The 23,745-nt window shown below is 41.3% G+C and overlaps 2 protein-coding genes across 3 annotated transcripts in view; one reads left to right on the top strand and one right to left on the bottom strand.

The window, feature by feature from the left end:
• ift70 (intraflagellar transport 70) overlaps window positions 1-18,119 on the top strand; it is a 30,664-nt gene extending 12,545 nt beyond the window's left edge. The window contains exons 9-18 of the mRNA XM_084070599.1: window positions 379-444; window positions 1,283-1,336; window positions 2,323-2,388; window positions 4,031-4,107; window positions 5,176-5,386; window positions 8,810-8,881; window positions 9,727-9,830; window positions 10,355-10,433; window positions 12,482-12,611; window positions 16,909-18,119. Of these exons, the coding sequence (XP_083926725.1) occupies window positions 379-444; window positions 1,283-1,336; window positions 2,323-2,388; window positions 4,031-4,107; window positions 5,176-5,386; window positions 8,810-8,881; window positions 9,727-9,830; window positions 10,355-10,433; window positions 12,482-12,611; window positions 16,909-17,045 (996 nt within the window). The 3' untranslated portion in view covers window positions 17,046-18,119. The remainder of the gene's footprint in view (window positions 1-378; window positions 445-1,282; window positions 1,337-2,322; window positions 2,389-4,030; window positions 4,108-5,175; window positions 5,387-8,809; window positions 8,882-9,726; window positions 9,831-10,354; window positions 10,434-12,481; window positions 12,612-16,908) is intronic.
• The window catches only part of cUnh16orf89 (chromosome Un C16orf89 homolog), a 35,910-nt gene continuing 19,955 nt past the window's right edge, over window positions 7,791-23,745 (bottom strand). The window contains exons 6-9 of one of the 2 annotated variants that reach the window (XM_084070982.1): window positions 22,337-22,441; window positions 21,722-21,811; window positions 21,136-21,269; window positions 7,791-7,836 (exon numbers count right to left, since the gene is read on the bottom strand). In XM_084070982.1, the coding sequence (XP_083927108.1) occupies window positions 21,166-21,269; window positions 21,722-21,811; window positions 22,337-22,441 (299 nt within the window). In that variant the 3' untranslated portion in view covers window positions 7,791-7,836; window positions 21,136-21,165. Of the gene's footprint in view, window positions 7,837-20,269; window positions 21,270-21,721; window positions 21,812-22,336; window positions 22,442-23,745 lie in introns of those variants that run through there. The other variant, XM_084070981.1, reaches the window with a different exon arrangement.

Raw genomic sequence — 23,745 nt, 5'->3', positions numbered from 1 at the left:
AAATTCAGTTCAGTGTGTTGTTATATTGCTATATTGATACATGCTCTATTTCTTTCTTGATTTTGTATGTACTTTATGTCATATTTCTATTCATGTTTTTTTTGTCATTTAGGATAACCGTTGTTTTTTGTCTTTGGTATGTGTGTGAATGGGTATATTGTATTGGTTCTTTAATTGTTGTTTTACTTTTGCTTGTCAATTTTATAATTGCACTGTAATGTTTTTAATTGTGCTGTTTGACCCCTGCTGAGGCAGTGACTAATGCGGATCTAAAATAAACAACAACAACATCTCTCTGTCTCTGTTTGTCTGTCTGTCTGTCTGTCTGTCTGTCTGTCTGTCTGTCTCTCTCTCTCTCTCTCTCTCTCTCTCTCTCAGTATTTTGACCTGGCTGCTGATGTGTTGGCTGACAAGGCTCACCTTACGTACAAGTTCCTCTCCCCGGTAAGTAAGTAATACCAGTAGTAAGTACTAAAGTTAAAGTAGCGATACCACAATGCAGAAATAGTCCTGTATTCAAAATTGTACTTGAGTATTAGTACAAAGTATTGTCATAAAAAAATATACTTACAGTATGTGTATTTATTATAGCAGTAAAATCACATTGAGACGACAAAGGTCTCTTTTAGAAGTGTGAACTGGCCAAGAAATTACACAAGTAAATATAAATGTACTCATTATGCAGAACTCGTCCATTTCACAATCATATTATTGTATTGTAATTATAATGCATTAATGTGTTCATCGCTTTACTGTTGCAGCTGGTAATTGTGAAGCTGATTTGAATGACTTTATGTGCTGCTGGGTAGTTTAACCTATATTACATCTTCATTTATTTGTTAATGTATACTCTGTATTAAGTAACAAGTAGCTAAAGCTGTCAAATAGTTGTAGTGGAGTAAAAAAAAAAAAAGTACAATATTTGCCTCTGAGATGTTGTGGAGTATAGAAAAGTTGAACTCAAGTTAAGTAAAATTAAGTAAAATTGTACTTGTACAGTACTTGAGTAAATATACTTACCGGTAGTTACTTTCCACCAATGAGTAACACTCCATACAAACCATGATATCGTTGGGAGGGAACCTCATACGTCCAAAACTGTTACTTCTCAGGATTCAATTTCAAAAATAGCAAAAGTAGCAGATCTACAAGCTCAAAATGCATCGCTTTGTGCCGGGGGAAAAAAACACAAAAAGTTAGAATATGGAAATAAGAGGTTGCTGCCCGACAGCAACGATTATTTGTGTGCTGATATTGAGATTCTTTTTTTTTCGGTCCTCAGTACCTGTATGAGTTCCTGGACGCCATGTTGACCTGCCAGACAGCGCCAGAAGAGGTAACACTGTTCAGAACGATGCACACAGCTTTTTCTCAAAATGACCCTAGATCAGCGGTTCTCAAACCTTTTTGTGCCAAGGACCCCTAAATTGATATAATAGTTGGCCATCTGAAAATGTTTTGTGCCAGGGGGACCTTCAGAAGCAAAGATTTGAGTTAAAAATGCTCGCTTTAAAATATATATTTATAAAATGCTGGGGGCCCCCCTGGTACCAGGATAACTGGGGGTCCCCGGATAACTCCTGGTTTTGGTTCCCATTTAATCAGGGAGCAGCTTTGACATGGATTCATGGCACACTAGATGCATGAAATAGGATAATCAACGACAAGACACAAGATTATCTAGAATGTATGAACAATGCAGAGGCTACCTACCCCTCCCCCACCCAACACGAAATGGAGGGTGGGGGGAGGTCTGCCTCTGCAGAGTACGACATTTTTAGATGCAGTAACCACACAGCTTGGCGTTGATTATCCTGCTTATTCCACAGCCACTTATTTTTGAGAGATTAGAAACTTAACGTTGGCACTTGGCACTATCTACTTCATCAACCTCGGAATAAACATTGCATTACTACTCCAGCAAGTGGGAGAAGCTGTAATAATGACCTAGAAATGAGTACCGGCTGAGTACACTACAATGTTGTTTATCAAGCGCGTATTAATTTAGAACAGCGATGAGGCCGCTACGCTACGTTATGTGTGCAATTATCTCAAAATATTGCTCCCTCTACGGCCAGTCCGAATCGAGTATTCTCTCTGGCCACGGTGGGAATGCAATCAACTAGCTGGTAGAATGGAAATCTACGCTGCAAAAAATTGTGAGTGTTCATTTTACGAAAATGGAGCCAAATGGACCCTGTGGACTGTGTGGAGTAGTAATCAGTTGAGCTGAGAACCATGGCCGTCTATTTCCTTCTGTTCTGTGAAAGAACCGTTGTAAGGTTCTTAATGTTTGCCCTCCTGTCTGTCTCGGTTCAACAGGCCTTCAGGAAGTTCGACGAGATGAACGCCAAGCTGACGGAGCAGCTACGCAAGCTGGCCAAACAGGTGCACTTCAGCTTGTATTCATGTCCCACCCAGTACAATATGGTTGCAGACAGTGACTTAAAAATAGTAATAGAAGCGACACAAACACAACACACACATAAATGAAGTGGCAAAAAAAAGGTGCAAAGGATGCAGGAAAATTCTTCAGCGTTCATGCCTCCATGTCTTTTCTCCCTCTAGTCTCTGGAGACAGACTGGTTGGCTCACATCATTTCAAAACGCTTTTCATCTAAGCTGAATTTTTCTTTAGAAAATAAAGCGGATGTCAGGCCGTGACCCCCTCAAAATAATCATATTTGAACTGGGGACCCCCCACCCTGAAAAGCAATTGTAGGAGTTGAGGCATTACATTTAGTTTGACTCGGTTCGACGGTTCCTCAAATAAATATTGTGAAATATAGCCGATCTACAAGCTCACTTGTGAGCTTGTAGATCGGCTATTTTCACAATTTCTGCCTCTTTCTTATATCATTTGACAATTTGGCCAATGTTTTTAGTGTAGTTTGTTGATTATACTTTTGATGCAGTAATGGTCTTTTTCTTTTCTTTTTCTTCTTCTTTTTGAGGTATTAAGTCCTTGAATTGTCACTTCACTCACTGTCATCTGGGGACCCCCCAAAAGCATGTGGTCCCCCCTGGGGGTCCTGACCCACAGGTTGAGAACCACTGCTCTACCCCACTCTGAAGTAACTAGTAGATTATAAGACTCATGGGATGTTGATTTGAGTCCAGTGCGCTGCTCACAGATGGTCTTTCACTGGTCCAATTGTAGCATGCAAGTATATTACTTTATACTGTACAGACTCAGTATAATTTTTCATCATCACAATAATGATCACATGATCTTATGGGTCAGCGGTTCTCAAAGTGGGGTCTGGGGACCACCAGCGGTGCTCGATGGGGTTTCAATATCAGATGGTTTAATAGGGTTTAATTAGGTTGATTAAATGTGAAACTTTTCATTCTGGTGCCCTATAGTGGTTGTCTACTTTTAGCCTATCAAACACTAGGAAATAACAGTATCTCACCTACATACAGATCATTAAAGGAACAGCGAGCTCTGTACCAAATCTCCCCCCCTTCCCCAATGTGTAGGTCTGACTAAATAATTAATTCACTCAACCTTTATTTAAGATTCTCGGAGAGATCATTGAGGGAGACCCTCATTTACAATGATGCCGAGATTACACACACATATATATATAACATAAGAACAACAAAACAAAACGATAATGTTGACAACAAACAGTTAAAACAGTTGCATGTTGACAGCAATCATTTAAAACAGTTGCATACAGGTAATGCCCGCCCGGTTCTTATATAAATGCAATGTCAATGCCAATATAAATATGTCGTGTCTGTCGGGCAGAAACCTTGTATCTCCAAGTTTCACATTTTTATGTTTGTTCATAAATGAATACCTTCATCACATCACACAAGAGTGTCGCACAAAAGTAGTGAAAATAACACATCTACAACCTCACACTGGGAGCTTATAGATCGTCTATTTTTGCTAAATAATCATACAAAAGGGAACAGTTTTGGACATACAAGGTTTCCACCCGACAGCGACGATATATAAACGGCAAACCGATTGTGTTATCAATAAAGAAGTGTGCTGTTCTTGCTCATCTCCTTAAAGGTGCAAGAGGTCAGAGTGGCTCGAGACAACGAGGGCCTTAAGAAGGCACTGCAGGACTATGACCAGATGCTGGAAAAGTGAGAGACACACACACACACACACACACACACACACAAACACACCTCTAATTGTGCTCAAGTGGAAGTAGAAATTCTTGAACTGTGTTGATATTTCAAATATCAACTGTCTAAAGTACTTAAGCGACAAACACACAATTCTCAGTTCAGGTTGAGGAGAACATTTGAGTCAACAAAATGTATCCATATCCCTGTTTCGAACTCCTGTCCAACACCAGCATAGCATACCATCTGTGACCTTTTCTCTTCCTCCTGAATGGCCTTGTCGTTTTCCTCCTAAATGACTCTGTCTCTCCCCTCATCTTCCTCCTAAATCAATGGTTCTCAAAGTGGTGTCCGAGGACCCACAGCTTAATGTCAAAAATCTGTCTAACCACTTTAAACCTATATACATTGGATATAAGCTTGTAGATCTGCTATTTCCTTCTGTTTAAAATCTTGAAAAACAATGTTTAAAACATTGTAACAGCAGAAAATGAGGGTCCCTGGCACAAAGCATTTTCAGATGGGGTCCTGCGGCCAAACACATATCAATTTGGGGGTCCTTGACGACATGAAAATGTTTGAGAACCAACTGTCCTAAATGCAGTGTGGATTTTGACAGCAAATTTTGATTTAGTTTTAGTCATAGTCTTAAAATTAAATTGATTCGTTTTTGTCACATTTTAGTCACCTGAAAATGGAGTTTCATTTAGCTGCATGCCAAAAATAGCAGATCTACAAGCTCACAACGCGTCGCAGCACGACACGTTGTGAGCTTGTAGATCTGCTATTTTCGGTCTGTGACACACGGGCGGACCGATGATGACTTTTCTTAGTTCTACTGGATCTATTCTCCACTATAGTCCCTCCCAAACATTTTAGTCTAGTTTTTAGCTGTTGACGAAATTGTCATCACAGCTTAGTTTTTATTTACTTTTTATCTAGTTTTCGTCAGTGAAAAAAGGTAGACGACAGACATTTTTCGTAATAGTTTTAGTTGACGAAATCAACACCGCCTAAATGGCCATGTCCCTCCCTCCCCTCACGTCCTTCACGTCCTGACCGGCCCCATGGTCTCGTCCCCAGGTACATCCCGGTGCTGATGGCCCAGGCCAAGATCTACTGGAACAGGGACAACTACCCCATGGTGGAGAAGATCTTCCGCAAGTCGGTGGAGATCTGCGACGAGCACGACACCTGGAAGCTCAACGTGGCCCACGTCCTCTTCATGCAGGAGAACAAGTACAAGGAGGCCATCGGCTTCTACGAGCCCATAGTCAAGAAACACTACGATAACGTAAGTTGCTCGTGGGTTCCCCGGGCCACTACATTTAGCATATACACAAGATTCTTCAGTGTCACTTAATAGGCTCTATGCAACGTAGCCATATTGGAAAGAAATTGGGCCTCTTCACAGGTGTTATGAGTGACACTAATGAAGACTCTGTTCCATTCTGGTCAGGGTGCTGATATCGTGCATGTTGGCTCACTAGTGAGGGTCCATTTCGTTCCATTTGTACATTCTCAGAGTTATGGGGGTCCTTGAAAATAAGAAACCACTGTGCCACACTAAATGGAACAGAGCCTTAATTAGTATTATTGGTAACACCTGTGAAGGAAGTAAGGAAGGGGCCAAATTCATTCCCAATATGGCTGCTGTGCATAGAGCTTATTTGTCTCTAACTCTGAGAGTGTACAAATGGAACCAAATGGACCATTTGTACACTCTCAGAGTTAAAGTAACACCGAGATGGAGTTTTGGACACGTACGTAATAAAGTGTAAACGCTATTGAACACAGTATTGTAAATGCTTTCTTGTGCCGTGAAGCAATGTAAAACTGTTGTAACAAGGCTGTCTGTTTGTCTGTGCAGATAGACGCATGTGTTGTATTTTAGTTTGTCACGCTGACCGCACATTTGTCCACCAGGGGGTGCTGTAAGTGGATTCCAGGAACTCTCTGGGTTCCTTTAGGCCGGGGGTTCTGAATGGAGGCTTAAAAGTCTGTAACTCTGACAGTGTACAAATGGAACCAAATGGACCCTAATGGGTCCATATGGTTCCATTTGTACACTGTCAGAGTTAAAGGGATATTTCACTTTCAAAAAAACTTTTGGTCATTTTATGGTCTACTCAGGCTTTTGTGAACCCCCCAGACAGTTTTTAAGTTGCTTGATTCAGTATTTAGATATTTGATATTCATTTTGCCAGCCACGCCCCCTGCCTATACAAACCCATTGTAACTTAAAACTCTATTTTTAACCCGTTTAACCATCGAAAACACCCGTCCTTGGTTCTGGTGACTCACCCTGCCCTCCTAATGCGTGAGAGGGCTGTGTTTTTTTGATTACTTTTTTCATTTATTTTTTATATTTAATTTTTTCATTTTCAAAAAAATATATATAAAAAATAAATGAAAAAAGTAATCAAAAAAACACGGCCCTCTCACGCATTAGGAGGGCAGGGTGAGTCACCAGAACCAAGGACGGGTGTTTTTGATGGTTAAACGGGTTAAAAATTGAGTTTGAAGTTATAATGGGTTTGTATAGGAAGGGGGCGTGGCTGATAAAATGAATATCAAATATCTAAATACTGAATCAAGCAACTTAAAAACTGTCTGGGGGGTTCACAAGGGCCTGAGTAGACCATAAAATGACCAAAAGTTTTTTTGAAAGTGAAATATCCCTTTAAGGGGAAACCTTATGTAAATACCACAGTTTAAGGATGTGCTGTGTGCAGTGATCTACGTTTTGCGGGGGAATCATTCCAATGCCAGGTGTAAACAGAGCCAATAACCTACAGTAGATTCATGAAACGTGGATCAATATCAGTTACAATCAAAGTTTCTCCTTTGTTGTTGCCATATCATTTCTCAACACTTCACCCCCATGTATACCATTATGTCAAAGGCACACATGTTAATAACGCTAATATGTTGACGATGTTAAAATTGGTGCTAATGTATGGTGAGTCAGTGATTTTTACTATTGAAGGGACTTTTCATATGGGGATATCTGATCAAAAGCCAATCTTTACCAATGCCAATTGTGAGTTAAAGGGATAGTTCACCCCAAAAAAATACTTTTTTTCTATCGATTAGTCACCCCATGGAGACTTGAATTCATGGATATTTTTTTCGTTTTTGTCGCATTCCTGAGCCAATAATTTGATGACCAGCGGACCCGGTAGGCAGCGGTTCCGGTAGGAGACACAAAGGAGACTCTTTGTGTCTCCTACCGGAACCGCTGCCGGTCATCAAAAAAAGTCATTTTGGGGGTGAACTATCCCTTTTTAAGTTAGCTGAAGCGGTTAACCCGTACATGTGTACACAGTGTGTACACACACACACACACACACACACACACACACACACACACACACACACTACTCCAAGTACATGTCCTATGTCCTTCACCACCACAATGCTCAACGATGCATGTCGATAGGAGTAGTTCCAAGTCCGGACATAAAACTGTTGACAGTCTGCCTGTTTGTTTGTTTGTTTGTTTGTTTGTTCCATTGCTGTGCTCGCTAGCTGGAGCAGTGTAGCATTCAGGAGTGTCCCTGCAAGCGTAAACCCTCGGTAACAAGACCCAGAGACAGCCCCTGAAAACAGCCCTGTGTGCTGCTTTTCAGTTCACTCTGTTTTGGACGATTGAAGTGCTCTCCTGTCTTTGCATGAGATCTGCTCGTTTGTCTCGTTGGAGTGGTGTTTGTTTTCTGCTGTGTTGTTTTGGGCCTTCTCCTCCTGCAGGGGTTTCACACAAAACCCAGAACACAACAAATGTAGAATTTGAGACAAGAGAGAGATTTTTAAAGAAATTATCCTGGAAAATTGGAGTGTCACGTGTTTATATAGGGTTTTCGCAGGTCCTTAAAAAAGTCTTAAATACGATTTTGACAGATTTTTAAAAATTCATTGGATTATGAGGTTAATGCTACTTCTTAAAAGTTGTATTAACTGTCGCTTTTAAATGTATTTTGGGGAGAAAATTTGTATTGATCACACTTTAACAAAATAAAATAAAAACTTCATATCTTTCATACTTTTATTTTTTCCAGTATGAACATAAAATAGGTCCTCATAATGGTTGTACATTTACCTGTTGAAACCTGCAGAAACCCCTGATAAAACAAGAATTACCCGAGTGGACTCCAAAGCTTAATTAATTCTCCATTGCTCAGGGTGTCACTTGCCAAAAAATAACAGATCTACAAACTAAGAACGTGTAGCAGCATCGCAGCGTGTTGTTAGCTTGTAGAGCTGTTCTTTTTGCAAGCGACGTCGTCATACTGCTGAGTAAATGAGGCTTACAAAGGATGATCCCTCAGGTGTTTACAGTGTGATTTGAAATACATTTCCTATGATGAAGTGGTTTACCAAAACCAGTGGTTCTCAAACCTTTTCATGTCAAGGACCCCCCCCCCAAATTGATATGTATTTGTGCCAGGGACCCCCAGAAGAGAAGATTTATGTAAAAAAAAATAAAAACTATATTTTTCAAATATAGTTTTTTATAGTGCCGCGCTGTGAGCTTGTACATCTGCTATTTTTGAACATTTCTGAAAGGGGGGAGCTATATTAACTACTTTTGCTGGGGACCCCCTGGAAACCCCTCTTAAGGGACCCCCCTTTGAGAACCACTGCCCTAACCACCCTTTGCGTCTGAACCTGCTCCGGTGATAAATAACTACAAGCGTGCGTCCTTTTCTCTCTCCAGATCCTGAATGTCAGCGCTGTGGTTCTGGCCAACCTGTGTGTATCCTACATCATGACCAGCCAAAACGAAGAGGTAAGGTTCATATTGGATAGTGCATAAACTATTGACATTGTATACAGCAGATATTAACACATGGCCAATTAACTTTTGGCCATGTGTCTGGCCTTAATGGGTTAACTTTTGTTACTGTAAGTGTGTTTTTAACATGTACACTGTGTGTCAGTGTGTTTACATGGATTGAAGCAGGTTGACACTAACGGTTGCACGACAGCCCGTGGCAAGTAAATAAAACATTCGGGCAAGTAGGGTTTGCTTTCAGGTTGCCCCGACGGGCCAGTGCATTCCGTCTTCATTAAATATTATTGGCTATTCATGAAGAACAATGCTACATTTTGACAGCTAGCAGTTGCACTGATTCTGGTTTTGACTGTGACTGTCACCACTCTACAGTTATCGATTTGATTTAAAATTAATTTGTTCTACAAGTACAAATTTTGCATATATATACATTTTTAACTCAAATCTTTGGGGGTCTCTGGAACAAAATACTTTGAGATGATAGGGGGTCCACGAACAAATACATATCATTTTGGGGGGTCCTTGACATGAAAAGAGTTTGAGAACCACTGATATCATTGCAAACTGTTAAGATTTAGAAGACATTTGTAGAATCCCCAGAAGCAACGATTTGAGTAAGAAATGTTCGCTTTAAAAACATATACATTCAAAGATTTGCACACATTTTCACAGAAAAGAAAAAAAATAGCAGATCGAGTGCTGCACTACAAGCTTGTAGATCTGCTAATTTTGCCCAAGTATAAGATAATGGTTAAAGTGGTTAAAATCTAAAATGACAAGATGCTTTCCCGGTCTTAATGGGTTAATCCATGTGTTCAACGTGTCCACTGTGTTGTCAGGCAGAGGAGCTGATGAGGAAGATTGAGAAAGAGGAGGAGCAGATCTCCTATGACGACCCTGACAAGAAGGTCTTCCATCTCTGTATAGTCAACCTGGTCATCGGGTGAGTCCCCACATGAACTTGAACAAGCATTATTTTACAAAAAGAGAATTAGTTGAATAATAGCATTTTATTTATTTATTATGCTACAGGTTTGTTCCTGGCAGGCAGAGTGTAACAACTTAAATTGTGACATGGGAAAAGAACCTGTGTTCTAATGGATCCAATGTAGTTATTATTTAGTCACAATCGCTTTTTAATACTTTTCATTGGTTAGATATGTATTAAACCCACAGTGAGACATAACCACTTTTAACCTGGCTCACCTGTTTTGGACATGTCATTATTGTGGAAGGTTTTCCCAATTTTCCAAAATGTTTCCAAAAGAGCAGATCTACAATCTCACATGTCGCAATGTGTTGTGACGCTATAAAATAGGGCATTGCTTTGTGAAAAAAAAAAACATAAAAAGATGAAATACGGAAATATGAGGTTTCTTCCCAATAGTGGATGTTAGACACAGTGGCAGTGGGATCGCCCTCGAAAAACGGAACGTGGTGTTATGACTTGTTGTGACATTCTTTCAGGACCCTCTACTGTGCCAAGGGGAACTATGAATTTGGCATCTCCCGCGTGATCAAAAGCCTGGAGCCGTACTACAAGAAGGTCAGCCATTTTTGTTTAGTCTTTATTTATCTTTTGGAGGTTCTTGGAAAGAAGGCACGGCTTCCACTTTGTTTACATCTCATGTGGCTTCAAGGTCACTCTCGGCATGTAAAGGCTAATTTATGCTCTTTCGTACGGCGGTGTCGCGCGCCACAATAGCAGATCTATAAGCTCGCAATGTGTGAGCTTGAAGATCGGCTATTGTCGGCGTCAACAACGAAGTATAGACCAGGCTTAGTTCTCACAGAGAAGTTGTTGTTTTTCAAGGGGAGTGAGCAGCGTTGCAGAGAGGCTAGGAGAGATAGCGCTGGTGGTGGTCAGTGGGCAGTGGTGGGGAAAGTACTCACATTTTTTACTTAAGTAAAAGCATCAATACTGCAATATAGAAATACTCCGTTACAAGTAAAAGTCCGGAATTCAAAATGTACTTGAGTAAAAGTACGAAAGTATTGTCATCAAAATGTACTTCAAGTACCAAAAGTAAATTTACTCATTATAAAGAATGTCAAGTTTTCAAATGTATAAACATCTTTTGAAAATAGCAGCTCTACAAGCTCACAATGCGTCGCATCGCGACGCATTGTGAGCTTGTAGATCGGCTATTTTCAAATAGCCGAAATGTATAGGGCTGAAGTTTTTAATGTATGTTTTGTAATAGTAATCCAAATCTAAAAAGTAACTAGCAACAAAAGATTTCAAATAATTTTAGTGGAGTAAAAGTACAACATTTGCCTCTGAGATGTAGTGGAGTAGAGAAATAATCAAGTAAAGTACAAACACCTCAAAAATCGTACTCAAGTACAGTACTTGAGGAAATGCACTTATAGTTACTTTCCACCACTGGCAGTGGGATGATTTCATGCATGTTTTTGACAAGCGGCTGGCCCCTATACAGAGCTCTCTGCCTGTGGGGATGTTTACTCTGCCGGTGCGAGTCAAAACAGAGGCAGTGCCGGGACTTTTGTTCTCATCGCAAACACAACAGCCGCCAGAGCCGGACGGCACCTGAGTCCACTTAGCTCCAGCTGAACACACAAAGCCGTCTACGGGGATGTGAACCCTCGCTTTTGGCCAAAAACCCTCCACACTCACTCCCTTCACTAAAAAGGCAGAGGCTCGGCCAAAGTGAGCGCAGGATAAAGAGTGAGGAATTAGGAATTACGTGGTTAAAACTCACCAGATGGTCAAAGAAGCGCCAGGCCAGACATCACTGGCCTCATGCTCCCTTCAGACCATGTCACCGGAGGTGCATTGTTCACCTTGCATTGTGCAACAAAAAAAAAAGAAGCTAAGCCACACGTGTGTCATGTACTGTTATGAAACTCACTTTAAAGGGATAGTTCACCCCCAAAATTATTTTTTGTTCCTATCGATTAGGCACCCCATGGAGAGAATTCATGGATATTGTTTTGTTTTTTGTCGCATTCCTAAGCCATTAATTTGATGACCGGCATCTCCTCTGTTCATCACATTATTGGCTTAGGAATGAGACGAAACTGGGTGAACTATCCCTTTAAGTTATAAAGGGCCTGTAGTCTGGCATTACCGCCAACCCTTTTCCAAAGAGTACTGTAGAGTACTGTACCATGGTTTGTTTTATGTACGACGGAGCCGCTGGAAAACAACATGCAGATACTGTAGATAACGCTGCACGTTACATTTCATAGCATGGTTATTCTTTTGTCAAAGACTGTGAATAGACAATGACATCTATTGACAGTTTGCGTGGTCCTTCAAGATAAATGAAAAAGTCAGTGCTGGTCCAGGTTGTAGCTGTAGATTAACAACTTAAACCCTGTATTCTTTGTCATATGATAAATAGTGGAAATAGATGATCCACACGCTGTGAGCTTGTAGAGCTGCAATGTGCACAATTTAAAAAAAAAGTGAACTAATATTCTTGAAAATTTGCCCATGCCCACGTGTCATTCAGAGATTGTCATCATATTTGTTAGCAGACCCTGTGCAGTCCTTTTTATATGACCATCAAACAGTAAGACTTTTTTTCTGTCATCTCTCGGTCTCTCTCTCTCTCTCTCTCTCTGTAGCTGGGGACAGACACTTGGTTCTACGCAAAACGCTGTTTCCTGTCACTGCTGGAGAACATGGCCAAGCACATGATCATGCTGAGAGACTCCGTTATACAGGAGTGTATTCAGTTCCTGGAGCACTGCGAGAGTAAGGACACACACACACACACACACACACACACTACAAGCTTACAACACACAAGTAAGACGCGCGAACGCAGGAAGCGAACGCAAAAAAAAAAATGAATGAAAAAAATGAATTTAAAAAAAAGTACCCAATAAAATAAAATAAAAAATACAAAGAAATTCTGCGTTAAAAGGAGCATCTTCGGCGCGCCTCCTAACGCTTCGTTCGCAATTACACTGCAACATGTTGTAAGCTTGTAGCCTATTTTCGGTTATTCGTTATTTTAAGATTAAAGAGTATTTGAAGTGGTCAAACTAGCAATAGAAGGCATGTTCAATCTTCCAGAAAATCCTAAAATACGAAATGACTATCCTTTTTTAGTCAGGGCTGTTATGGCCGACTTTAGCATCAATCTGTAATTTCTTCAACTGGTTGGCTGTATGCATGGCTAACCAAAACATCCTAATTCTACATGTGCTAATTGTTTATGAAACACAGTGCTAGTGTGATTTGGGATCCTTTCACGCTGTTTCACAAATCAGATATACTAGAAGGACTTGGCCTAACACGCACACACACACACACACACACACACACACACACACACACACACACACACACACACACACACACACACACACACACACACACACACACACCTGCCCAAATATATGTGCTGTGTCTCAAATTACCAAAACAAGCATGAATGTTGTTGTCTTTAACTGTTTGTAATCATAGTAGGGGACACACATACACAAACTTACATAATACATATTTATTAGTCATGATCCCTCACTGGTAATTGGGGGTCCCTGTATTGGGCTGTACTGTGCTATGTGTATTTAGTCAGTGTGTCATGGGTGTTAAGCTCAGCCCGGACCCCTGTGAGACCATTTGTCACTCATTCTCCACGGGCTACCAAACGATTTCCTCAGCCCTCCTCCTGAGAAGAACATATTTTCCTTTCTCTCTTCTCGGGTGCCTCCCATCTTCTTTCTTGGCCCTTCTCTTTCCATCTCCTCCCGTGTTTCTGACGCTATACGTCCTTGCTGTGCTGCAGTCACGATCGTTAGAAATCACCCGGAACGTTGACCTGATGAAGCTGTATTGACATCGAAACGTCACGTTATTAGCCTGCTGCTATTAATAGTTCTCACCTTCTCCACCTTAGTATGTCCCGTTAACTATATGGTGGGTTTTGCCTCGTCCAAAAAAGACGTCACTTTACAGGAGTGTACTCAGAGATGTATTTTTTAAACACTTTATTTTTATTTTTCCATATGTTGCATATAAAATACAAGCACATTGTCTTACATCTTATTTCCCCAATCCCCCACCCTCCCACCAAGGTCATAACAAGACAAACGACAAGACAAAAATGAATAAATAATAATAATAATTACTTGACCGTAAAGAAGTAAAAAAAAAAAAAAAGGCAAAGAAACAAACAAACAGACAGACCAAACAGTTTAACTTTTTGTCAGAATATGTTGTTCCTTTCAGGTCAAGTTAGGGACAGTTCCACTATTGAGAGCGATGAATAGAAATAAAAATGAGAAAATACATATTTTGCATCCAACCGTCTATATACTGTAGGCCTCCAGCCAGAGGCCGTCAGAGTCAGATTTGTTGATTGTTGTCAATTATATAAGGGAGTATGTATTCAAGTGAAAGGTATGTTTTCAACAAACTCTATAAAAGTGGTCCAGGTTTTAATGTATCTATCCTTGGAGCCACTACGGTCGTATCTCAATTTCTCCAAAGGTATCATAGAGTGTTAGCCTGGTAAACCCTCCCTCCGGAAATCTCATTTTCATTCGATGTCAGGAAGGAGTCTGGCATGAACGCCCATTCTGCAATATTGGGGAGTTTCCAGCGAAATCAGGACCTAACCGCGCCTATCAGCGTCGTCGCTCATCGTTCTGTGATTGACAGCTTACGTTGGCCAATCAGGTGGCGAGTTCGAGTGAGCCCGAATGAAGCCGAGTGCAGCCTGAGTGACGCCGAAAAAAGACGAACGGCAGCCATTGTTGTTCTGCGAGTGCCTTCACTTCTTACTTTTGTTTTTAAAACGGTCTCAAACTTCTTTTTTGAGGCACGGAATTTACTATTAAGATATCGTTTGGATAGAATTTAGTTGTTTAACTTCATATATGTGGTCAATTAATCATGACAGAGCCTATTTAAAAATATAGATTCAGAGAACCGGGAGGGGCGGGCTGTGACACGCATGTGTCCGCATAAGGCAACCTATTTTGGGCTGGGCCGTCTCAAAAGTCCCGCTGCGTCATATTAGTGACGGAGGTCGTAAAAATCCACTGCAATTGGCTGAAGGGGAAAAACGATCATTGGCTGAAGGGGTTGTCAGTCAACGGTATTACTCCCGCCCAACTCCAGCCCGCAGCCAATATTGCAGAATGGGCGATCATGCCAGACTCCTTCCTGACATCGAATGAAAATGAGATTTCCGGAGGGAGGGTTTACCAGGCTAATAGAGTGTACCTCTTTGACCCACTGTTGGAATGAGGGAGGTTTCTCCGATTTCCGATCGGAGAAACCTCCGATTTCCATTGCTATTTTCACAATGTTTATCTCTGGAACGGAGTCAAACTAAATTGAATGCCTCAGCAACTCCTACAACTCCAAGTGCTTGTCAGGGTGGGGGGTCCCCAGTTCAAATATGATTATTTTGGGGGGTCGCAGCTACTGGTGGAATTGCAGTCTTCCTGCAGGTCTAACCTTCATGCTGCAGGCGGGTCCAGAACTCCAGCATGTCGTTGGGAGAAACCCCGTGGGAGGTGACCAGGTGACTGTACCTGGTGACTGACCAGGGCACTCGTGCAATGTTGAACTCGTTTGGCAGAGGCGTCGTGGGCTCGATCCCCAGCTTGGCCAGGCACATGCCCACGTACGCGTCCTCGAAGCGGAAGCGCGGAACGCTCAGAGAGGCGCCGTAGATCTTCACCGCCAGGTCTCCAGAGAACACGTAACCGGCCCCTGAGGGGTAGACAGGGTACGCGTGGCCCGGGTACTCCTCTTCGGAAACGTAGTGTATGTATCTTTTGTCTCGTATCGGCCCTGTGCCCTTGAAGAGGTGGCCCGTGTAGGTCATCTCCCCGGGCTTCAGACTGCGCAGCTTCTTGACGAGTGTTCTTATCATCCTGATGACGTCACTATGAGTCGACCATATTAGGGTTGCAACTATCGATTATTTTCCTTTGATCCTATTGATCTAATTATGATTTGATCATTTGGTTTATATCTCTATATTAAAAAGGCTTTAATTGTCCGAGTTTGTTCCAGTGCCTTCCTTATTCATACTTGCCAGTCCCGCTGCTGAGATGCAACGGACCAGCCTGAATTTGGCTTGAGGCCGCGGTGGAACCCCCTTTGTTCTCCACTCAGAATGTTGGATTTGTAAAATAGTGTTTGGGGAAGATCGCAGAACTCAAAAGTAAAACCAAAGCCAGCCAAACCATTGTTTTCCTATGGCGTCCGCTCCTCTCTTCTGTCATCATCATGTTTTACTGGCCGTTTTCTAGACATGCATAAGAGTTCAAATATTCTCAATTTTTCAGCTCAAGGACTCTATGGGAGAATGGTAAATATTTGGTATTAGACTCAAGACGCAGTGCTTTAATCCATCTTTTTCCCCTTAACCCATTAAGACCGGGAACACATCTGTGACATTTTAAGATTTCTTTGGCTATTCAAAAATGGCAGATCTACAAGCTCATGAGCTTGTAGATCTGCTATTTTCTCTAGGGAAATTGATTGAACTCATCACACAGCGCATTTCTTGGCAATCTGCCTATTGGTATTATTTGGGGAATTGGATGTTTAAGAGCCATTTTGACGCAGGTATTCAGATTTTAATGGCTGCAACTGCTTTACTATGGCAGTTTTGTTTACATAATTCTAATGCCAGCATTTTTTTTATTAATTGAGAATTGAACATACATCTGACTCTGTAGTATATGATACGTTGATTGACTGATATCAATCAATATTGGTCTTGAAAAAACATACTGTATGTAACAGTAACATATACATGACCCATAATCAAAAGGATAAAAACATCAAAATAAAAAAGCCGTTGTGGCCCTTTAAAATTAGGCGTGTGTGTGAAGTTATGCAGTAAGAGGTGAGTGTATGAGTGTGTAAAGTGTAAATAAGTGTGTATGTGTGCACAAGGGCACATATGTTTAAAGTCTTTGAGTCAATGTGCATGCGTGCCTCTCTCTCTCTCTCTCTCTCTCTCTCTCTCTCTGTAGTGTACAGTATGTTAAGGTGTCTCTCTCTCTTCCTCTCTCTATAGTGTATGGTAAGGAGGAACCGGCCATCATTGAACAGCCTTTGGAAGAAGACCGCATCCACATCGGTAAGAACACGGTCACCTACGAGGCACGCCTGCTCAAAGCCCTCTTCTACGAGGTGATTGGCTGGAACCAGTGATGGTGTCGTCCCATGAGATTGCATGAAGGACACTGTGATGTTGTTGGCCGGACTCAGTGACCACATCAGACTGACATCGTTGAGTTGACCACCAGTGATGTCACTTATTGGGTCACCTCCAGGGAAGGCAGTGACCTTCACATTGTCATTCCGTCCCTGTCGGGCGGGCGGAAACCTTGTATCTCCATATTTATTTATTTTTTACGTGTTTTCATAAATTAATGCCTATTTTGTACTTGCTCAGATGCTCAGAAAGTTTTGTAATATCTGTGTGTGTGTGTGTGTGTGTGTGTGTGTGTGTGTGTGTGTGTGTGTGTGTGTGTGTGTGTGTGTGTGTGTGTGTGTGTGTATATATGTGTATGTATGTATGTTATGTATGTATGTATGTATGTATGTATGCTAGCTTGAAAGTGGTTAAGTCTTTCTGCTGGATTTCATAAATATTTAACCAATGAAAGGTATTACGAGCTTGTTTGGTTTCTTTTTGCATTCCCTGAAAAGTAACGGTTTTGGACATACAAGGTTTCCGCCCGACAGCGATTAATTTCAAACCTGATTATTTACACTTTTTATTTATTAAAACCCTGAAACATCTTATGCTGGCCTTGACTGCTTTCAAGCATATTTTCAGACACGCACACACGCTGGGAGCTCGTTATTTTGAATCTTAGTACAGCTGGGGAGCGGTTTTGGCAGAGTCATACTGTAATTGCATGTGTTCCAAAATAAATTATATAAAGTTGTTTCCTTTTGCTTTTGGGAGAGGATATGGCCATACTGTTGCATTCCAACCCCGGAACATTTCACGTGTTTGTCAGTTTGCATGTTTACAGGAATTGTTTAAGTTTTTAATGAGCCTGTCTGTTTTCTCTCGAGTCTGCCCCAAAAGCCATTCATGCTGTGTTTTGAGTGTGTGGTGTTGGAAACGGAAATTGTGAGCATTCTTAAAGGACGACTTCACCCATTTTCAACCTATCTTTATATAGTTGGTCCTCACTAAATGCTCATTATAATATGGTAACATTTTTGTATAACCCTTCTGTGTCTCAAAGGAGGGCTGTGGACAGTTCAGAAACCTGCCTACCAGTGACATCATCAATGGGGAATCCAAGCTACACTAATTTCTCTCCCAGTACCTGGCAACTCGTGTTGCCAGGCAGGGAAATAAGCAACTAGCATTGGCTCGTTGTGCATTAGCAGTTAGCTCGTCGGCACTTTCAGCGCCTGTTATGGTATCATGAGACTCCACAATGACTACTAGGAGAAAAAAAACAGACTTTGCATTTGTTAAAATAGGCGAATTTGGGCTATCGTCGTGCCTCAATTATGCCGACGGAGGGGGTCGTTAGACGGGACGAAACGGACTCAATGAGATTAACGCAGCGACCCTTTCAATGTTGGTGAGTGCTAAGCAACACATTAAAGATAACACTGAAAATGAACGGATGTCTCCTTTAATAAAAATACTAATTGAAATCTTATTTCTTTACCATTTTATCATGAGCATTAGTGAGGACCATTTACATGAAGATTGGTTGAAAATGGGTGAAGTCGTCCTTTAAGTAGGGCTGGGCAATATATCGATATTATATTGATAGGAGACTAGATATCATCTGGAATTTTGGATTTTGTGACATGACATTGTTTTTCTGTCTTTTCCTTGATTATTCATTTTATACTTAGAAAAATATTTCAAAATTGTGAAAATAGCTAATCTACAAGCTCACAAGGCATCGCATTGCAACACATTGAGAGCTTGAGGATCAGCTATTTTAGCTATTGGAAACCTTTGAGGAAAGAATTATACAATATCGTCACAATATTGATATCGAGGTGTTGGTGTTGACAAATTATAGATTTTTCCCATATTGCCCAGCACTATTCTCTAGTGATACTTGTTTACTTACTTATTTCACCCCACTGACTTCAACTATCATTAATGATAAAGGTCAACATTCTCTGCTTCCAATATCTTGAAAACCTAAATGCTAGGGTTCCTTGGATGGGTGTTCAAAGAAACTGAACTCTGTTCCTGTTTTTGGTATTTCTAGAACCCATGTTTCTTTGTCTATTTTATTGACATAATTTATTTTTCTACAAAATAAAAAAAAAAACAATATACAATAGTACATATTGAGTTTGAGTGGTGTGTACATCTTCAACCCATTGCTTTGATTTGTCATGCAAATATTGCTTGTTCAGTACAGGGTGTATAGAGGATGGGATCAGATTATGACCAAGCAGAATGCAAAACAAAAACACATGTATAACCATTTAAGGCACAAAAATCAAGCCTGGAAGAACTATGTGAATACTAGGGCTGCAACTTAGTGATTATTCTATCGATTACTTTTTAGATGAATCGAATAATTGAGAAGTACAGTCATTATATACAAAACAACTATTTATTTGATATTAATGTATAGTATTATACAGTATATATACTGTATATATATACATACATACACATACGTACATATACATATATATACTGTATAATACTGTACATTAATATATCAAAGAAATCTTTTTTTTATTATCTATTATTTGATTAGTCTATTAACCTCTTAAAGTGGCACTATGTAACTTTTTTTTCATGAATAAAATATAATTTGGTCCAATCTGTATGGTAGGGTATGTTGTTTTCTTTTCTTTTTTTTATATTTCTGCCTTTATTGGACAGTACAGTGAAGAGTGACAGGAAACGGGGAGAGAAAGACAGGGAGTGACACGCAGCAAATGCTATCAGGCTTTAGAGCCTATGTGGTATGTGCCTTACCCACTAGGCCATTGACACCCCAGAGTATGTTAATACAATCATTTTGTCTCCCTGCTCTTCTACTGAGACATTTAGACCGTGTCAAAGGTCAATTCAATTTATCCCCTGAGCAAGCAGGCAGTGCTCTATTAGACTGAGAGAACGAGCCCCATCCATGGTCTCGAAGGGCGGATCCAAACCCAGGCGCCCGGAGCAGTGCGGCGCCTCCTATTGCTTCACCAATCTATGTCCCCGCCTCCCCCCCCCCCCCCCCCCCCGGTCTGTGCATGGAGCACGCTGACGTCACCAAATTTAGAGCGACGCCCCTCTGCACTCTGGTTGGTTAGGAGTTAACAAGGTCCTAAGACCATCCTTCCTGCACCGTTCGCCCAGACTTTTTTTCTTTTGAAACAAAAAAAAAAGGCTGGGTTTCCGAGGCTAGTGCTCTATTAACTCAATGGTACAAATGTCAGCACTTGTGCAGGAAACCATGTTTAAATCCGGGGTAGAAGAGGAAAGTTACATAGTGCAGCTTTAAGCCCTATTTTATGCATAAAAACAGTGAATCTACAGGCTCACAATTAACTGTTGCACTTTAAGCACTGTTGTTTCCAAGATAATAGCCCCGATAACTTTCAAGGGTTGGATTCAGTTGGAAAGAAACTTCAAATGTAAAAATAAATACACATTCCTATTTCAACGGATGTTTGGGATCCTGAAAACATACTTCAGAGTTGTACCCAAGCACAGCACTTGAGTAAATATACTTAGTTACTTTCCACCACTGCTACTAACGTACTACATACTACACAGTATGCTATTTTCAGCCTACTATTTAGTATCTACTAAGCAGTAGAGTTTCACTTCGGACATACTAAAAAGTAAAAATTTGGCGTACAAAATAGTATGTTCGTATGTCCAAAATCACATACTAACATACTATTTAGTATGCCAAATTACTTTTTAGTATGTTCAAAGTGAAACCCTTGGACGGAGGCCAATGTGTCCGAAATCACGTTCTAACATACTATTTAGTATGCCAAATTACTCTTTGTCTTTAGTATGTCCGAAGTGACATAACGAGTATGTTTATACCGAATTATAGACATGGGATGCATAGCAAGTGTTACCGACTTTTTGATTGGGTAGAGGGTGGTGGAGCACATTGGCCAATCAACCACAACAACTCAAATGTGAGAAAATGTGTGATTTGTCTTTGGGGGTCACTCTTTTTGTACCTACAGTAGCACAACACAATTCAGCATTTTCAAGTGTCCAACATGTTATTAATCACTGTGTTCATGAAGTAACTTTGTGTGACGGAATAATCACCGGTACAGTTGCAAAAGCACGAGCAAACATTCAGGAGAGTGGTCTCTTGGTGATGTCCTGTTCCGTTAGGTAGTAGTTGAGGTAGCCTCCCAACGCACTCACCGCCACACCGGTCATGTGGCTGGAGCAGCCGTCTAGAAGACCACAGAATAGAAAAAGGTTATTATGATTGAAGGGGAACTTTGGTAATGTTTAATGTGAATCCTATCATTGTATTATGCCGGCTGAAAAGTGTTATGTCAGAGTTGCACATGTCGTCACAAGGGAATGTTAAGATCCATGTTAGATACTAGCAGAGTTCCACTGAAGCTAAAGTTAGACACAGGGTGAAAATGACAACGGAATTAACAAGATTACACCGTTTAATTAATGTCAAATGTAGGGCAGCAGTTTGCATTATGCATCACAAAATGGTAAATGGTGAATTGTTTAGCCTATATCCAAAGTGCTTCACAATGTAAATCGGGTGCACACACGCGCGCACACACACGCACACACACGCACACACACGCACACACACACACACACACACACACACACACACACACACACACACACACACACACACACACACACACACACACACCTCGCAGAGTCTTCTCCTTCCTCTTCACTCTCCGGTGGGGCTGCAGTTGCTCCAGCAGCTCATCTCCAATGATCTGAGAGATGACTCTCTCTAAATAAGAAAATAATAATAAGAATCTCTCTGCAGGGAGACCAGCAGGAGAGATCAGTACAATACACTACTACTGCATACTCAACATGTTCACAAGCACTGTTTCACTGTGGTGTTTCCCTGTATTCTATGGTGCTTCCTATGGTGCTTCCCTGTCTTCTATAGTGCTTCCTATGGTGCTTCCCTGTCTTCTGGTGCTTCCTATGGTGCTTCCCTGTCTTCTGGTGCTTCCTATGGCGCTTCCCTGTCCTCTATGGTGTTTCCTATGGTGCTTCCCCTGTCTTCTATGGTGCTTCCTATGGTGCTTTCCTGTCTTATATGATGCTTCCTATGGTGCTTTCCTGTGTTCTATGGTGCTTCCTATGGTGCTTTCCTGTGTTCTATGTTGCTTCCTATGGTGCTTCCTTGTTTTCTATGGTGCTTCCTATGGTGCTTCCCCGTCTTCTATGGTGCTTCCCTGTCTTTTATGGTGCTTCCTGTGGTGCTTACACTATACTTCACTAAACTCTTTATTACAACACTCACCATCTCTCCCGAAACATCCAACCTCCCGGTCCTGTGACCGCAGAATGTGCTGCAGCCAATCGGATTTGTAGAAGTCAGAGAAGCCAGCCAATCCACACAGAAGTACTGCCAACGCAGAGGGGACAGGGTTTTCATTAAGTCATCATATCGTTTTCAGTAGGGCTGGGCAATATGGACACGATCAAATACCTCGATATTGATATTGTGACGATATCGTGAGGATGACTACTGGTGCTTTCACAATTTACTTTATAAATAATCATCAGTAACTAAGTAGTCTCGTTTAGCCAGGCAATCAGAGCTCTCTGCCCACTGAGATGTCTGGTGACATCTCAGTGGGTAAAGGCCAGTGTTGTGTATGAACACTCGTTTGCTATCACACGTTTGCAAATTGTTGCTGTCGGGCAGACCCCTCCTATCTCCATATTCTAACTTTTTGTGTAATTTCGTAACTGAATGCCCAAGTTGATCATACTACAGCGTTACACAAAAGCATCAAAAGTAGCAGATCTACAAGCTCAAAACGCGATGCTTTGCGTCACATTTTGAGCGTGTAGATCTGCTACTCTTGATATTTTTTAATTTTAATCCTGAAAAGTAACAGTTTTGGACATATGAAGTTTCCACCCGACAGCAGCAAAATAATGAAAGTACGCGAGTGTCATAAAACCCACACGAGAGTTATCGATGCTTGTATACAGACAGATTGTGACTGTTTCTCACTACCAAGAATGCAAAGAACAGACTTGCGTCCTTGGGAAGTAATGTAATCATCATGTGACCAGAGAATGTCTCTTTCTAGTTTGAGACAGACTTGTCCTTGAGGTCACGTGATCACACACTGTCTGCAGCTCTGTTCTCTAATCAGCTGGGTTTCTTCCAGTCAAAACAGAGATAGTCTGGGAGGGTTAGCGTCGGAGCTTGGACAGCAGGGGCGCGGCCACTGCGTTGTGATTCAAATCAACAGCCAATGAAGAAAAGGGGGCGGGATCCACATGCAGTGGGTGATGCATCTAAATAGGATCGACGGGAAGCAATTTCCCCTTGAGAAATTTCGGCCGCCATTGTTGTGTACTGCTGTTTGCCTCTCGTCGGACTTTTTAGACGAGTTGCACAGCTCTCAGACCGGTAAGAGGCGTGTCCGCTCAGATTCAGAGCGTGACGTACATCCCGCCCACAAATACCAGGGCTGTGGCCCAGAAGTTCCTCGCCAGAGCTGGCGAAAACTTCTGGGAACTCAGATTAAAACAGAGATGATCTCGCATCTGGAAACCTTGTATGTCCAAAGCCGTTCATTCTGTATTATTGATTTTAAAAATAGACTATCTACAAGCACGTTGCGAGCTTGTAGATCGGCTAATTTCACCATTTTTATATGACACTCTTGCATATGATGCGTATGATGCAGT

This window comes from Gymnoscopelus microlampas, assembly GCF_963454915.1.
Source record: "Gymnoscopelus microlampas genome assembly, chromosome: 11".
NCBI lineage: Eukaryota > Metazoa > Chordata > Actinopteri > Myctophiformes > Myctophidae > Gymnoscopelus > Gymnoscopelus microlampas.
The sequence above is the reverse complement of the archived record's forward strand: the minus strand, read 5'-3'. Positions and strand labels throughout refer to the sequence as shown.